The 17,763-nt window shown below is 51.7% G+C and overlaps 1 protein-coding gene across 1 annotated transcript; it reads right to left on the bottom strand.

Moving 5' to 3' along the window:
* Positions 1–6,615: 6,615 nt before the first annotated feature.
* Positions 6,616–13,292, bottom strand: LOC136640490 (H-2 class II histocompatibility antigen, E-S beta chain-like). Its single transcript, XM_066615657.1, has 6 exons — positions 13,149–13,292; positions 12,099–12,371; positions 11,058–11,342; positions 10,780–10,890; positions 9,399–9,422; positions 6,616–6,801 (listed from the first exon to the last, which is right to left on the bottom strand). Exons 1-6 carry the CDS (start codon positions 13,234–13,236, stop codon positions 6,788–6,790), a joined length of 795 nt encoding a protein of 264 aa, XP_066471754.1. The 5' UTR covers positions 13,237–13,292; the 3' UTR covers positions 6,616–6,787.
* Between the last annotated feature and the right edge of the window lie 4,471 nt (positions 13,293–17,763).

The raw sequence follows: 17,763 nt of genomic DNA, 5'->3' as shown, positions 1-17,763 counted from the left end.
GCTCAAAACAATAAAGGGAACACTTAAACAACACATCCGAGATCTGAATGAACGAAATATTCCTATTAAATGCTTTGTTCCTGACATAGTTGAATGTGCTGACAACAAAATCACACAACAATCATCAATGGAAATCACATTTATTAACCCATGGAGGTCTGGGTTTGGTGTCATACGCAAAATTGAAGTGGAAAAACACACTACAGGCTGATCCAACTTCGATGTAATGTCCATAAAGCAAGTCAAAATGAGGCTCAGTAGTGTGTGTGGCCTCCACGTGCCTGTATGACCTCCCTACAACGCCTGGGCATGCTCCTGATGAGGTGGTGGATAGTCTCCTGAGGGATCGCCTCCCAGACCTGGACTAAAGCATCCGCCAACTCCTGGACAGTCTGTGGTGCAATGTGGCGCTGGTGGATGGAGCGAGACACGATGTCCCAGATGTGCTCAATTGGATTCAGGTCTGGGGAATGGGCGGGCCAGTCCATAGCATCAATGCCTTCATCTTGCAGGAACTGCTGACACACTCCAGCCACATGAGGTCTAGCATTGTCCTGCATTAGGAGGAACCCAGGGCCAACCGCGCCAGCATATGGTCTCACAAGGGGTCTGAGGATCTCATCTCGGTACCTAATGGCAGTCAGGCTACCTCTGGTGAGCACATGGAGGGCTGTGCGGCCCCCCAAAGAAATGCCACCCCACACCATTTCTGACCCACTGCCAAACCGGTCATGCTGGAGGATGTTGCAGGCAGCAGAACATTCTCCCTGGCGTCTCCAGACTCTGTCACATCTGTCACATGTGCTCAGTGTGAACCTGCTTTCATCTGTGAAGAGCACAGGGTGCCAGTGGCGAGGTTGCCAATCTTGGTGTTCTCTGGCAAATGCCAAACGTCCTGCACCGTGTCGGGCTGTCAGCACAACCCCCAGCTGTGGACATAGGGCCCTCATACCACCCTCATGGAGTCTGTTTCTGACTGTTTGAGCAGACACATGCACATTTGTGGTCTGCTGGAGGTCATTTTGCAGGGCTCTGGCAGTGCTCCTCCTGTTCCTCCTGGCACGAAGGTGGAGGTTGCGGTCCTGATGCTGGGTTGTTGCCCTCCCACGGCCTCCTCCATGTCTCCTGGTGTACTGGTCTGTCTCCTGGTAGCGCCTCCATGCTCTGGACACTGCACTGACAGACACAGCAAACCTTCTTGCCACAGCTCGCATTGATGTGCCATCCTGGATGAGCTGCACTACCTGAGCCACTTGTGTGAGTTGCAGACTCCGCCTCATGCTGCCACTAGAGTGACAGCACCGCCAGCATTCAAAGGTCACCCAAACATCAGCCAGAAAGCATAGGGACTGCGAAGTGGTCTGTGGTCACCACCTGCAGAACCACTCCTTTATTGGGGGTGTCTTGTTACTTGCCTATGATTTCCACCTGTTGTCTACTCCATTTGTGCAACAGCATGTGAACTTGATTGTCAATCGGTGTGGCTTCCTAGGTGGACAGTTTGATTTCACAGAAGTGTGATTGACTTGGAGTGACATTGTGTTGTTCAAGTGTTCCCTTTACTCAGCATGTGGTTGGTACCCTTTAAAAGGGGATTGGACAAGTTTCTGGAGGAAAAATCCATTACGGGGTACAAGCCATGATGTGTATGCGCAACCTCCTGATTTTAGAAATGGGCTATGTCAGAATGCCAGATGCAAGGGAGGGCACCAGGATGTGGTCTCTTGTTATCTGGTGTGCTCCCTGGGCATTTGGTGGGCCACTGTGAGATACAGGAAGCTGGACTAGATGGGCCTATGGCCTGATCCAGTGGGGCTGTTCTTATGTTCTTAGTGGCAAGGCCTTTGTGAGCAGCCCCCCAAGTCCTGAATATGATGTAAAAATGGAAAGACACAAGCAAATGGAAAGACACAAGACAGCTGGTTTGGACAGGGTGAACAGATATAACCACAAAAGAGGACAAGGCATCCCTAAGTGTAGGACATCCATGAGAAATGTAGGAAATCCATGAGAAATGTAGGACATGACAAAATAAAAGCTAAAAACACACCGCATATAGATTTCATGTGGTTCATTTAAACACTATATTATTATTAAATTTAAAACTATATTACATACAGAGTGCAATGCTAACCCCTTATGTCAGTGTTTTCCAGCACCGACATAAGGGCAGTGCAGCTCTGAGGTAAGGGAACAAATATTCCCTGACTTTGAGGAGGCCTCCATGAGTGACACCCAACTGCAGGATGCAGCACATGTCCCATTGGCACCACTATGCCAGTGCTGGAAAGCACTGACGTAAGGGGTTAGGATTGCACCCATAATTTATTAATTACAAGCAGCTCTGCACTTCCTGGTCACAGAGAAAAGGAGGACATTTAAGTTCTTTTCCAGGACACAAGGCTAAACAAGGACATGTCCTGGAAAAAGAGGACATCTGGTCACCCTGTATGCGGACAAGGGCAGAATCGGGGCAGATGTCACTCTGCAGCCCTCCTGGTGGGGACTGGTCATGGTTGGGTTTCATTACAGTTCAGGGAGGGAGGGAGGGAGGGAGGGGTGTCTGGGGGCCCTCTGTGCCTCTTTCAAAAGAGGATGGGTTGAGGAAGCCCAGACTTTGATTCTAGAATAAATGACATAAGATAGGAGGGACATATTTCCAATCAGGCATTTATTTTCTTTCAGAGAACATAAGATTTTTAGCAAGTTCAGAAAAGAAGGGGTTTTTAGAGGCAAAGAAGAGGCATCTCTCCTTCCTTTTCAGATAATCTCGGGTGACAGCAAGCAGACCCCTCCTCTCGCTTGTGTCTCTTGCGAAGGCTTTGCTGCTCTGATCAGCTTGAAGGACTTGATACTTGCTCACCAGACTGATCCGCTTGGTACCCCCTCTACCGCCCTCAGCTGGCTGCAAACAAAGCTGGGAGATTTGCTGTAATTGAGCTGTTCCAACATCTTGAGCTGGCCTGGGAAGGACACACACCAGCATTAGCCACAGAGCTGGTAAACTCTACCCTTCAAAAAAAAGGACCTCCTTCTGCGAGTTGCAGGATGAGATGAAGACCTTTGAGGGGCATGGAAGCCCCACATCTGCCCATTAAAAAATCTCCCTCCTCTTGCTGACTTCTTCCCAGGGCCCACTGACACATTTTTCAAGTTGACAAACTTGAACTAATTGATAAATTAAAGATCAATAAGTCACCGGGCCCTGATGGCATCCACCCAAGAGTTATTAAGGAACTGTAGGAATGAAGTTGCAGATCTCTTGACTAAAATATGCAGCTTGTCCCTTATAACGGCCACGGTGCCAGAAGATTGGAGGAGAGCAAATGTCACATATTTTTAAAAAGGGAAAGAGGGGGGACCCGGGAAACTATAGGCCGGTCAGCCTAACATCCATACCGGGTAAGATGGTGGAATGCCTCATCAAAGATAGGATCTCAAAACACATAGACGAACAGGCCTTGCTGAGGGAGAGTCAGCATGGCTTCTGTAAGGGTAAGTCTTGCCTCACAAACCTTATAGAATTCTTTGAAAAGGTCAACAGGCATGTGGATGCGTGGACATTATATATCTGGACTTTCAGAAGGCGTTTGACACGGTCCCTCACCAAAGGCTACTGAAAAAACTCCACAGTCAGGCAATTAGAGGACAGGTCCTCTCCTGGATTAGGAACTGGTTGAGGAAGGATCCAGCACAGACCCTGGCATGGGGGGGGATATTGTTCCAGACTGAGGGAGGCCCACAGAGAGGAGTCCGGTAAGGTCCCCAGATCCAGCCCCACAGACCGATGATGACCAAAGATTCCACTTTCCCCAACACTTGCAAGGGACCCACTTTCTGAGAAGTTCATTTCTAGAATGCACAAATCTGACTAATGCAACTCAAAGATACTGGGGTAAAAAATATCTTTATTGGCACAACGCAGCAGAAATCTTTAGGAGGTTTGTTACTGAATCTCAAGAGGGGCCAGGACTCAGCAAAGGAGCTCTTGCTCTGCATGCAGAAGGTCCTGAGTTCAGTCCTTTGCAGCACCTCCAGGTGCTTTGAGAAAGACCCACCCCCCAACCTGAAGCCCCAGAGGGCTGCTGCCAGTCTGTGTACACCCACCTGACAGAAATGGACCAAAACCACCGACTTGGTGTAAGGCCAACTCACGTGACCAAAGGGGGGGGAGAGGACACAAAAGTGTTTGGACCCACAAGACCACAGCTGGGTCAGAACCCTCTTCGCTCAGCCCCCCCCCCACCTTCTGACTAAGCAGCAACTCTAATAACGCTGCTTCTCATTCACACCTGAGCCATTAGGATCAGGATCCCAGTTCTAAACCAAACACCATCCTAAAGGGAACTGCTTTCAGGCTGCCACTTGTGAAAATTAGGCAGACCTACACAGGTGGCCTTCAGGATTAAACAGGCATAGAAGAAGCACCCAGTGAGGAAAATGCACAGTCAGGGAATTAGAGGGCAGGTCCTCTCCTGGATTAGGAACTGGTTGAGAACCAGGAAGCAGAGAGTGGGTGTCAATGGGCAATTTTCACAATGGAGAGAAGTGAAAAGCGGTGTGCCCCAAGGATCTGTCCTGGAACCGGTGCTTTTCAACCTCTTCATAAATGACCTGGAGACAGGGGTGAGCAGTGAGGTGGCCAAGTTTGCAGATGACACCAAACTTTTCTGAGTGGTGAAGACCAGAAGAGATTGTTGAGAGCTCCAGAAGGAACTCACCAAACCGGGAAAATGGGCAGCAAAATGGCAGATGCAGTTCAATGTAAGGAAGCGTAAAGTCATGCATATTGGGGCAAAGAATCAAAACTTTACATTTAGGCTAATGGGTTCTGAGCTCTCTGTGACAAATCAGGAGAGAGATCTTGGGGTGCTGGTGGACAGCTCAATGAAAGTGTTGACTGTACAGTGGCAGTGAAGAAGGCTAATTCCATGCTTGGGATCATTAGAAAAGATATTGAGACTTGTATTTGTATTGGCAACCTTCAATCTCGAAAGACTATGGTATCGCGCTCTGAAAGGTGGTTCTGGAACAGCGTCTAGTGTGGCTGAAAAGGCCAATCCGGGAGTGACAATCCCTTCCACACCGGGAGCAAGTGCAGTCTGTCCCTGGTCTGTCTCCCTGGCTATGGGCCTTCCTTCTTTGCCTCTTAGCCTCAGACTGTTGGCAAAGTGTCTCTTCAAACTGGGAAAGGCCATGCTGCACAGCCTGCCTCCAAGCGGGCCGCTCAGAGGCCAGGGTTTCCCACTTGTTGACGTCCATCCCTAAGGCCTTCAGATCCCTCTTGCAGATGTCCTTGTATCGCAGCTGTGGTCTACCTGTAGAGCGCTTTCCTTGCACGAGTTCTCCATAGAGGAGATCCTTTGGGATCCGGCCATCATCCATTCTCACGACATGACCAAGCCAACGACATGACCAAGCCAACGCAGGCAGAGAATAAGATGGCTAATATTCTAATGCCGTTGTACAAATCAATGGTAAGGCCACACCTGGAGTATTGTGTCCAGTTCTGGTTGCCACATCTCAAAAAGGACAGAGTGGAAATGGAAAAGGTGCAAAAGAGAGCGACTAAGATGATTACTGGGCTAGGGCACCTTCCTTACGAGGAAAGGCTACGGCGTTTGGGCCTCTTCAGCCTAGAAAAGAGACGCCTGAGGGGGGACATGATTGAGACATACAAAATTATGCAGGGGATGGACAGAGTGGATAGGGAGATGCTCTTTACACTCTCACATAACACCAGAACCAGGGGACATCCACTAAAATTGAGTGTTGGGAGAGTTAGAACAGACAAAAGAAAATATTTCTTTACCCAACGTGTAATTAGTCTGTGGAAGTTCTTTCCACAGGAAATGGTGATGGCATCTTGCCTGGATGCCTTTAAGAGGGGATTGCACAAAGTTCTGGAGGAAAAGTCCATCACGGTTACATGGTAGGGGAGGGCACCAGGACGCAAGTTGTGTCTTGCTGTGTTTTGTGCTCCCTGAAGCATTTGGTAGGCTACTGTGATATGCAGGAAGCTGGACTAGATGGGCCTTTGGCCTGATCCAGCGGGGCTCTTCTTATGTCCTTTAGGAAGCTGCAACTCTGATTGTGCACAGTGTGGATATTGTGAGATTCACCCTGCCAAGGCCGGCCTTAGGGCAATTTGACAAAACTGCCTAGAGGGCCCCTGCACTGGGGCAGTGAATCGAGTGCCCCCATCTGCAGCTGGCACTTTGCTCTGTAGCTGACACTGGCATGGAATCTTCCACGCTGAGGCGTCGTGAAGACCGCACAGAGAGCAGAGCATTGCCCCTGGATGGCCCTTCCTTCTTTTAGCGCCTGGGTCCAATCGGTTTCAAATCTCGCCCCCCCCCCAGAAGCAGTTGGTGGCGATGCTGCTGTTGGATTCCTTGCCACTGCCGCTCATCCTGGTGGGGGGGGGGAGCTGCGGAAGTAGGAGACCCACAAAAATGTTTTGCTTTGGGCCCCACAGCTCCTAAGGCCAATCCTGCACGCTGCAACTGGTGATTTCAGCCAACTGGTAACTGAGAAGATGAGATGCAGCAAAAGCCTCAAAGGCCAGTCTTCTCCCAACCCCAAACCCAGAAGCAAAAGACAAGCAATAGATGCGAGTGTGGGAGGGCGATTGTTACAAGGGGTGAGGGAAGATCAGCCAGCTGCTGTTGTCCTCCTCCAGTCTTCTTGCATCCCTCCGAAGTTTGCATCCTCCAAGCAAAGAAACATGAATCTTTTACAGGACAAAAGTGCTTCCCAGACGAGATCTGGATGCAGCCGAGACAGTTTAACTGATGAGTGCTGCAGACAGAGGAGAGAGAGAAGTTGTGATTAGGGAGGGTGGAGAATGCAGAAAGGTCCTGCTGTCCAAGCTTAGGGGGCGACACTTGGAGAGGGAATGAATATAGTTTGATGAAAGTGTCGACCCAATGTGCGGCGGCAGTGAAGAAGGCCAATTCTATGCTTGGGATCATTAGAAAAGGTATTGAGAACAAAACGGCTAATATTATAATGCTGTTGTACAAATCTATGGTAAGGCCACACCTGGAGTATTGTGTCCAGTTCTGGTCGCTGCATCTCAAAAAAGACATAGTGGAAATGGAAAAGGTGCAAAAGAGAGCGACTAAGATGATTGCTGGGCTGGGGCACCTTCCTTATGAGGAAAGGCTACGGCGTTTGGGCCTCTTCAGCCTAGAAAAGAGGCGCCTGAGGGGGGACATGATTGAGACACACAGAATCATGCATGGGGTGGGTAGAGTGAATTGAGGGATGTTCTTTTCTCTCACACACAACACCAGAGCCAGGGGACATCCACTAAATTGAGTGTTGGGAGAACAGGCAAAAGAAAATTTTTCTTTACCCAGCATGTAATTAGTCTGTGGAACTCCTTACCACAGGATGTGGTGATGGCACCTGAAGGCCATGATGCCTTTTAAAGGGATGGAGGAAAGGCCAGTCTGCAACTTCCAGTGCAATCCTGACAGGCCCTTGGGTGGGTGCAAGTCCCTTGTGCCAGCCCAGGAGGGTCACAAACGTGCCATAAGGCATGTTTGCACCTCCTTGTGAGTTGGCTAGGCCGGTGTGCAGAGGTTGACTTAAGCCTCTGCACTGCACTGAGCTTTGCATCAGCTAAGCTTGGCCAACGCAAGGCTCTGGGGTGGGAGGGGAGGAGGCGGGGAGGAGACAGGAGGGAGGCATTCCAGGGCGATGGGAAGGGCGGGCACTGGGCGGCCCTATGTGCGGGCAGGCAGGGAGCAGGACGGGGGGCTGGGACCAGAAGTTATGCAGGATTCCAACCTGGAGGTCCCTTCCTCCACGACGCCCACCAGCCCCAAGGCGCCGTGGATAGCGGGCAGAGGTGGCCCATCAATCCCAGCCCCACACCCTTGCGGCAGGGGGGCCGGCAGACGCAGGGAAGACACAGCACCTGCAGCCACAGAGCAGTCAGACACCCCCAGCTGGCCTGTGCCTACAAATGTGGGCCTGCCTGATAGGCCGGGGCTCGGCCCGAGAGAAGCCGCTGCTCTCGATGACATCGCCGAGGGGCAACACCAGCCACTGGGGCAGGAGGCGGGGAGGAGCCGACCTGGACCAGGTGGCGCAGCGACCATCAGGGGGCCAAACTCAGGGGAGGGTCCAGTCAGTGGGGTTGCCCTACAGCAGGAGGGGGGCAGGACTAACAGCGAGGGTCAGGAGGCAAGCCTTGGGGCAAGGGCGGCACGGTCAGGCCAGGCCCAGGGCTGGCCCCTTTTAACAGGGAGGCATCTTCAACCCTCTCATCAGGCAGAGGAGGGGCCGGGGAAGGGAGGCCGCCCCATAGAAGGCGAGGGGCCTGTGATGGCAGGCAGAACAGAACTGAGGTGAGGCAGGAGGCTGTGCAGCCAAGAGCTCCTGCCCAGGACAGACCAGCCAAGGCAGGGAGAAGGACCAGCTGCCTTAACCCCTTCCTGAGGCCTCTCACTGAGCTGCCCTGACATCACACCCCGTCACAATAGGATTGCGCCCTTCTGGGTCTGAGGAATATTCCATGGGGCATCCCATATCAGAATGCCAAGTGCAGGGGAGGGCACTGGGACACAGATTGTGTCTGCTGTCTTGTGTGCTCCCTGGGCATTTGGGGGGCCACTGTGAGATACAGGAAGCTGGACTAGATGGGCCTTTGGCCTGATCCAGCAGGGCTCTTCCTATGGGTTGGGCCAACTGGTGGTCCCAACAGACAAATTGGGAACTACTACATTAGCCTATAGGTGAAGTTTTGACTTTTTGCCCCAGTGTACGTCAGGGTCTTGAAAGGTGCAAAAAGGCAAAATAAATTATTGCAAATATATCTGCAAGCAGGAAAAATGATGAGCCTTGAGGGCCCAGAAGGCAACCCTCTCCTTTCATCTGCTCCGCTAAGCGTGTCTGCTCTCAGAGGCATCATCATCATCATCATCATCATCATCATCTGTATTTATATACCGTTTTTCAACAAAAAGTTCACAAAGCAGTTTACAGAGAAAATCAAATATCTAATGGCTCCCTGTCCCAAAAGGGCTCACAGTCTAAAAAGATGCAACACCAGCAGACAGCCACTAGAAAAGACACTGCTGGGGTGAGGAGGGCCAGTTACTCTCCCCCTGCTAAAAAAAGGAGCACCCACTTGAAAAAGGGCCTCTTACCCAGTGAGCAGGCAGAAGTGCTCTTAGCGACAACAGGACCTAGGAAGCAAGATTGGAGCAGGGGACCCAGGCAGTCAGGCCTCCCTGCCACACTGAGCACAGCACCTGCCCTCCCTGCTCTGCAGAGCCTCTGGCAGAAAAGGAGGAGGGGGCAATCCAGGGCCCTCCAAGTATCTGGACCGGGAAATGGGAGGGGTGAAACAGAGCAGAAATGGGAAGAACAGAGGAAAAAGTTACCTGCAGGTGGAGGGATGGCAGTCCCTGAAAAAGAGAGAAAAGAGACCAATTGAGTGAGGAGCCCCCCAAGCCAGCCCAACCCTCTGCCCCCCCCCCAACTGCCAGATCAAAATGTCCTAATTGGGAAAAGTAGGAACTGTTGTGTACAAAATAAATTGCACGGGAGGGGAGGCGATTTGGACATAAAAGTATATTCATTCTGGGAGGAAGGAATGGTCCTCTTCAAAGAGGCTTCTTTCCTTGGCTCTAGCAGGGGTCATGGGGTCAATTGCAATCCCAATCCTATCCCCCCTCTGAATAGGGGTGTTTTTGTGAGATAGTCTTAATAGTGGTAGTTTCTGCCACCTGCTCACCTGGTTTTAACTCTGTTGTTTAAGAGCACAGGTTGGATAAGTGATTGGACTTTAGGACTCTGACCAGCCCTGGGCCTGGAGTGGAGCTGAGACTGACTCTCAAGGCAGGAGCTTAGAAACAGGCTAGGCTTTGGGAGGGGGAAATTGGCAGAGAGCCTCATCTTCTGAGAACCACAATGGAGACAGTCCCTTAAGTGCACCAGGAATGTCATTTCTTGGGCAGGAAGAGACATCAGAGGGGCAACAAGGAAGTAAATGGGAGGGCGGCCAGGCTGGGGAGAGGAAGAAAGCTGTAGGGTCAATGTGGCATAAGAAGAGCCTCACTGGATCAGGACAGTTTCCTGTGTCTCACAGTGGCCCACCGGATCCCTCAGGGAGCACACAAGACAACAAGAGACCTGCATCCTGATACCCTTCCTTGCATCTAGCATTCTGAAGTAGCCTACTTCTAAAAACAGGAGCTTGCACATTCCCATCACAGCTTGTAACCTGTGAGGGACCTTTCCTCCATCAAACTGTCCAATTTCCTTTTAAAGGCATCTAGGCCTGGTGTCATCACCACATCCCGTGGCAAGGAGTTCCACAGACTAACTACAGGGTGAGTAAAGAAATATTCTCTTTTGTCTGCCTTAACTCTCTGAACACTCAATTTTAGTGGATGTTCCCTGGCTCTGGTGTTGTATGAGAGGAAAAAGAAAATCCCCCTATGTACGTACTTTATCCATCCCCTGCATAATTTTGTACGTCTCAGTCATGTCCCCCCTCAGGTGCCTTGGGCCTCAGGCCTAAGAAAGACTCTTCTGGTCTGCTACATTTTCTTCTTGGCCAGGCCAAGGGGGGATGTCCATGCCCCCTCCCCACAATACTAGGTCACTACCGAAGACTGAGTCACAGGCAGGGTGGTCCTCTTGAGGGTGGGAAAGAGGACAGAGGCTCCAAAGCTTCCAACTGGGGAGAGGAGAAGGGGAACTCCCAGTGAGGCCAGCCTCCCACCCCCCAGTACACACTCCCCTTGGAGCTGCCATCACCTTTCTTCTTCTTCAGGTACAGAGCCAGTCCAGGTATCACAAAGACCAGGCCCAAAAGGAGCCCCACAACCCCTGTCCACATCTTGCTCCGGGCAGAGTCTGACTGTGGCTCTGTGGAAAGAAGGAGCCTTGATTCAAAAGGGGGCAGGTCTGGAGCCAGCCTACTCCCCCCCCCCCACTCAGAGCACCCTTGTCCAAGCAATGCCCCCTTGGGCCAGGATCTGTCTCCAAAGGCAGGGGAATGTGCGATGTGCAACTGCAGTGCTTGGATTTCCTACCCCACTGGATGCTGGTGGGGTCTGGGAGGCTGGCGTGCTCCACCCGGCAGGCGTAGACGTCTCCGCGTTCCGGCTGCGCCTCCAGCATCACCTGGATGCGGAAGGTCCAGTCCCCGTTCCGGATCAGCTCCGTGGACACCACTCTGCTCTCATCCTCCTCCTGCCCGTTCCGCAGCCACTTGATGCCAATCTTTGCAGGGAAGAAGCCGGCCACTGTGCAAACCAGCAGGGTGTGGTGGGAGGAGGGGTCTGTGTCTGTGGGGGTGATCTTCAGCTGGGGCTTCACTGGGGGGGGGGGAGAGAGACAGATAAGGAGAGGGAGGGTCAGAGCCTGGAGGGTTCAACTGGAGAGACTACTGAAAACTTGCGTGAAAACATTTGAGGATATTCCTGCCTGACAATCACAAACAGGAGCCTGTCAACCTCTGACAGGGTGAGCAAAGGAACTCAATGTGGTTCTTCTACCAACTCAATAGCAGAACCTGTGGGCCAGGAAGCCATGAGACCCCCCCACCCCCATGCTTTTATTTGCACCCCCCAACGAGCACAGAGGTGGGATCCCTTCCAGTTCAATAGGCAAGGATTGTCCCTCCGCTTGCCGGAGATGACAACTTAGTCTTGTCCCAATGTGGTGAAGGTGCAAGAAGACTGCAGGCTTTGAGGTGAAGCTTTTCCTGGACATCTCAAGCATCTCAACCACAAACTCAGGTGTTTGTTTATATACAAATCCAGTCAAATACAGCATGAGTGTATGAAGATTGAATAATAATTAAGTAATTATAAATTGATTATTAAGTTATAGCTACATTATTACTTATAATAATTCAAATTCTTCTTCTTCTGCTCTTCAACCGGAGTTGCAAAGCGGTTGACACGGTCAAGTCAGCGGAAGAATTCCTCTGCTGGTGCGCCCCCCGCGCCCATCCTCCGGAGCCTGCTTCAGCCCCGGCAGGGGGTCCCCCGCTGTGGGGCCTCGCCGCTTCCGGGCCGGGGGTTTGGGGAAGGGGCCCGTCCGCGTCCCGCCCCGCCCCGCCCACTCACGCTTCCTGGCGGCGGCGAAGGGCTCCAAGATGCCGTAGTTGTGCCGGCAGAACCTGTCCAGGGCGGCCCGCTCCTGCTCCATGAAGTCCGTCAGGCTGTTCCAGTAGCGCGCGTCGGGCTCGCCCAGCGCGGTGACGGCCTCGTAGGTCCCTCGGCGGCTGTCGAAGCGCGCGTACTCCTGCTGGAAGTAGAAGTACCTGTCCAGGAAGTAGGCGCCCGCGCCGGGCCCGTCGGGGAAGCGGCACTCGGACTTCCACTGGTGCAGGAAGTGCTCTGCGGGAGAGGGGCGGAGAGCGGCTCAGTGGAAGCTGCGCGCAGGGCGGACTGCGGCTCCGGCTGCTGCTGGTCCTGGCCCTGCAGCCCGGCGACGGCTCGGGAGAGGGCACAGCAGGCCCTCTGTCCGCTGCCCGCCTCCGGGTCCTCCTCGAGCAGCACCGGGGCAGACCCCAGCGGGGAGCCGCCTCCGCCACCCTCCCGGCGCACCGAAGGGGAACCGGGCTGAAGCGCCAGCAGGGCGCCGGGGGACGCGGGCAGCTGGAACCAGGGAGCGGCCCTTGCCCCAGAGCCATCCATGCCAAGCCCACAGCTGCCAGGGGGGACGGAGCAGCCAAGCCTCCTGGGCACCCGCTGGCACTGCACCTTGCGTGGCATCAGGTGCCTCCCAAAGGGGCTGCTGCCCAGGAAAGCGCTTCTGAAACCAGCCTCTTTGGGCACCCAGTAAGAGGGGCTGGAGGAGGAAAGTGGGGCGCCTGAAGTGGGGCAAGCGCAAAGGGAGGAAACCTGCGCCTCCCGAGGAAGGGGGGGACAAAGGGGGCACAGGCAGTGGAGGGGCTCCTCAGGCTGCCCAGGGATGTGCCAGGGAGGGGGCCAAACGGTCCTCTCGGGGGCTGACCTGGCACCCATTCACTGAGGGTGACTTAGACCCTCAAACCCTCATGCTGGAGCTGTTGAGTCTGTTGCATGTTTGAGGGGGGGGGGAGATGCCTCCCTCCCTCCCTGCTCTGCCAACCCCAAAGGAAACTCCCACCAGTGCACCCCATATTTGCTCACCTGGAGGCCTCGTGCTCTGCACCTCAGGGGGGAAAGACCCCCCTACTATCACCACCAGCAGGACCCCAATGCCCAAAGCAGGCCCCATCTTTCCTCAACAGGGAGAAGCACCCTCTTGTCTCCCCCAACTCCAGAGTGGGGCTTTCTCAGCCTGGCTCTGGGAATCAACTCCTGTCCCTAAGCAGTGCCAGGCATGCAGCCAATCAGCGCAGTAGCTGAGGCAGTGTCATCGGTTGCTGGGGAGGAAGGATGGGGAAACAGGCAGTTCAGGCAGATGTGCCCCAGCAAGCAGGCAGCCAGCCACCAGGAGGGCGAGGGGAGCTGCCTGGGGCTGCCAGGGGAGACCACAGAGCCCTGGGCCAGGCAGCAGCGACCTGCAGATGGGACTTCTGCTGTTCCCCCCCAGCCCAACCACAGAAAGGCTTCATTGGGCCCCCTGCCCAATGGAGAGGGGAGCGACCCTCAGGACCCATAGCCTCAGGGGCCTGTATCTGCCACACATGTGCGCACACCTGAGTCCTGCAGCCAGCACCCTTCGGCTTCTCTGGGTCCACCTTCTGCCACAACCTGCACCCCCTCATTGTCGTCTCCTCCCCCCCTCTCCGAGCTTCTCCCCCTCCTGCTTCTCTTAGAACAAGTCTTGCTGTTCTAAATGGAGATAGTTCCAGGAGGGGGACCCCACTGAGCTGGGACCTGTCCCACCAGCTGACATCCAGTGACCAGGCCGGATCAGGGTGACGCATGATGGGCCCTCTTCTTCCCCCAGGGGAGCTTCCCTTCTCTGTTCCTGGTTCCAGCCTGGACTGCAAAGGGGAGAATGCCAGTCAGCAGGCTGCAGCAGCTCCCCTGTGCTCCTTGGCCTGTGCACCAGCCGCACTCCCAGAAGTACACTGCACCCAGATCTCCTGCAAGAAGCCCACTCCTTCGTATTTCACAGTTGCTCAGTGCGGACTGTCCTCTCTCTGCACACCTTGGAATGGGAGTAAGAACATAAGAACAGCCCCACTGGATCAGGCCATAGGCCCATCTAGTCCAGCTTCCTGTATCTCACAGCGGCCCACCAAATGCCCCAGGGAGCACACCAGACAACAAGAAGACCTGCAAGGCCTCCTGGGAATTGTAGTTAAGAACATAAGAACAGCCCCGCTGGATCAGGCCATAGGCCCACCTAGTCCAGCTTCCTGTATCTCACAGTGGCCCACCAAATGCCCCAGGGAGCACGCCAGATCACAAGAGACCTCATCCTGGTGCCCTCCCTTGCATCTGGCCTTCTGACATAGCCCTCTAAAATCAGGAGGCCTTCTGACATAGCATCTGGCCTTCTGACATAGCCTTCTAAAATCAGGAGGTTGCGCATACACATCATGGCTTGTACCCCGTAATGGATTTTTCCTCCAGAAACTTGTCCAATCCCCTTTTAAAGGCGTCCAGGCCAGATGCCGTCACCACATCCTGTGGCAAGGAGTTCCACAGACAAACCACATGCTGAGTAAAGAAATATTTTCTCTTCTCTGTTCTAACTCTCCCAACACTCAATTTTAGTAGATGTAATCTTGTTCTGGTGTTATGTGAGAGTGTAAAGAGCATCTCCCTATCCACTCTGTCCTTCCCCTGCATAATTTTGTATGTCTCAATCATGTCCCCCCTCAGGCTGAAGAGGCCCAAACGCTGTAGCCTTTCCTCATAAGGAAGGTGCCCCAGCCCAGGAATCATCTTAGTCTATCTTCTATTCTAACATCAAAAACGGCTATAGGGTTGTGCAACTACCTCATTTAGGCCAGTCTGATCATATTTCTCTGCTGTTAGCACCGGAGTATATCCCTTTAAGGAAGCAAGCTGGAACAATAATCAAGACTGTGAAATATTGGCCTGAGGGGGCCATTTCACGGATGCTGGATTGTTTTGAAGAGATGAACTGGGATATCTTCCAGCATCCTGTTTTAGAGGAGTTTACTGCATCGGTTTTGGGATATATCACTCACTGCGTGGATACCGTTACAGTAGATAAACGCATTCGGATTTACCCTAACCAGAAACTGTGGATGACTGGAGAGGTCAGACGTCTCCTGTATGTGAGAAACAAGGCTTTTAAATCCGGTGATGAGTTGAAGTGCAGCGTTGCTAGGGCTGGTTTGAAGAAGGGTATTAGGCAAGCCAAGGCTGATTATAAGAGGAGGATTGAGGACTGCTTTTCTAGTAATAATATGAGGCAGGTGTGGCAAGGGGTTCAGCAAATTACTAATTATAAAACAAAAACTGCCCCCATGGATGGAGATGCTCTGTTGGCGGAGGAGCTGAATAACTTTTTTGCCTGGTTTGAGGTAAATCAAACTGAAGTTGCCACACCGCAGTTATTAACTCAGCACGGCTCCCTCCTTGTTGTGGGAGAGCATGACGTGAGGAAGACACTGAAAGCGGTAAATTCGAGGAAGGCCGCCGGACCTGATGGCATTTCTGGCCGGGTGGTAAAAGACTGTGCAGACCAATTGGCTGGGGTTTTGACTAAGATTTTTAATCGGTCTCTATCCCAAGCCATTGTTCCATCGTGTCTGAAAGCTTCCACCATTGTTCCATTCCCAAAGAAGCCCTTCATAAGTATCCTCAATGATTATAGACTGGTGGCACTCACTTCTATTATTAAGTGTTTTGAACAATTAGTTCGACAGTACATCATCCTGTCTTCCAGACTCATTTGATAGATATCAGTTTGCATATGGGGCAAATAGATCAACAGAAGATGCTATAAACACCGTCTTACACACTGCTTTAACTCATTTAGAGCAGTGGGGGACCTATGTAAGAATGCTCTTCGTGGATTTCAGCTCTGCATTTAACACAATTATACCATACAAACTGATATCTAAACTTAAAGATCTTGGGTTTCCAGAACCAATCTGTATGTGGATCTTGGATTTTCTTTCAAATCGCCCTCAGAGGGTGAGATTAAGGGACTTTGTTTCTTCTGCCAGGATTCTCAATACGGGTACTCCACAGGGCTGTGTGTTGAGTCCCCTACTGTTTACCATCTCCACTTCAGATTGCACCAATATTTATCCCAGCAATAAGATTATCAAATTTCTGGATGATACCACGTTAGTGGGGCTCATCTCTGGAGATGATGAGTCTGCATATCGTGAAGAGGTACAACGGTTGTCTTTATGGTGCAAAAATAATAACCTTATTTTTAACATCAATAAGACTAAGGAATTTATTGTGGACTATTGGAAAAGAAAATCTGACATTCGGCCCTTGTGTATTGAGGGTGTTTGTGTAAAGCAGGTGGACGAGGTTAAGTTTCTGGGGATCATCATGAAGAAGGATTTAACATGGAGTGCAAACACCACTGCTCTGGTAAAGAAGGCCCAACAACGATTGTACTTTTTGAGACTCCTCAGCAGACAAGAACTGCCTGAGACATTGTTGGTAATTTTTATCACAGCTACATAGAGAGCATTCTATCTTTTTGTCTCTGTGTTTGGTTTGCGAGTTGTGCAGTGGTGGAGAGAAAAGCGCTCCAGAGGGTTATCTACCCTCTGAGATCACAATAATCTCAGAGGATTATTGGCTGTTCCCTCCCTTCTTTGGAGGAGCTTTACAGTACAAGGTGTTACGTGAAAATCCCCCTTTTTCCTTTTAGTTGTGATTTTATATCTGGTTATGTTACTACGGACTAAAATATGCAGGCTTAAACTTCTCACACAGGCCAAATTTCCAAAACTCTGGTCAAGCCGCAAACTTACACAACCTCCACCTCTCTAGGAGGAAGACCTACAACATCCACCTCTCTAGGAGGAAGAAGTCTGGCTTAGGAAATCATTGTTTAAGTGTCTCCTATTCATTGTATTGTTTTAACTCAATCACTGCTTAAGTACTCTATGCAAATTTGAACTGCCTTCTGTGTGTTGCTGACTCATTGTATTGTTTAAGTTTCCCCAGCTAGGAAGACAGCCATTAGACCCCACTGAATTTTGCTGATAAGGGACATCCTGATCTTTTCAGTGTTTACCCTGCTGTGTGGTAGTAAGCAAAGTTACCATCCAGCTCAACACAGTCAGAAAGCCCCTTTTTAAGGGAGGGCCACGTCACTCTCTCTGGCTCCCCTCCATCCAAGGACCAACACCTTGTGTTGTGTCAGAGGGTCCTCCTCCCAGGACTCCCCCCCCCATCCAACTACTCTGCAGGACAGGTAACTATTCTTGAGCCTGGAACTTTTTCCTCCCCCCCCCCATCTTTTTCTCCCCTTCTCTCCCCATCTTTAGTTAGCAACTGGGATTGGCAGATCAGGGACCCCTGAAATCCTTCCCTAAAACCTTTCCCTATTTCTAATTTCCTCGGATGCACCAAATACTTTTCTCATGCAACCACCATCAAGCTAGGTACACTAAGATTCAAGTACTAGGACCAAGACTTATCATTTTTCCATGTGCATTATGTTTACCTGTGTGCTTTTGTAATAAAAATGTAATCTTTTATTGAAAGTTATCTTTCTCTCAGTCTCCTCCTTAAGCTAAAAGGGAATTTCTCTGCATTATGCCGTCTTGCTATCCAGCCTGTGATCCTGAGGTTCCCAATAAGGGTAGTGTACTAATTCCCCCTAAACAAATCAGCCCTTTTG

This window comes from Tiliqua scincoides, chromosome 2 (genome assembly GCF_035046505.1).
Source record: "Tiliqua scincoides isolate rTilSci1 chromosome 2, rTilSci1.hap2, whole genome shotgun sequence".
Lineage (NCBI taxonomy): Eukaryota > Metazoa > Chordata > Lepidosauria > Squamata > Scincidae > Tiliqua > Tiliqua scincoides.
Note: the sequence above shows the minus strand (reverse complement) of the source record. Positions and strands in the feature narration are given on the sequence as shown.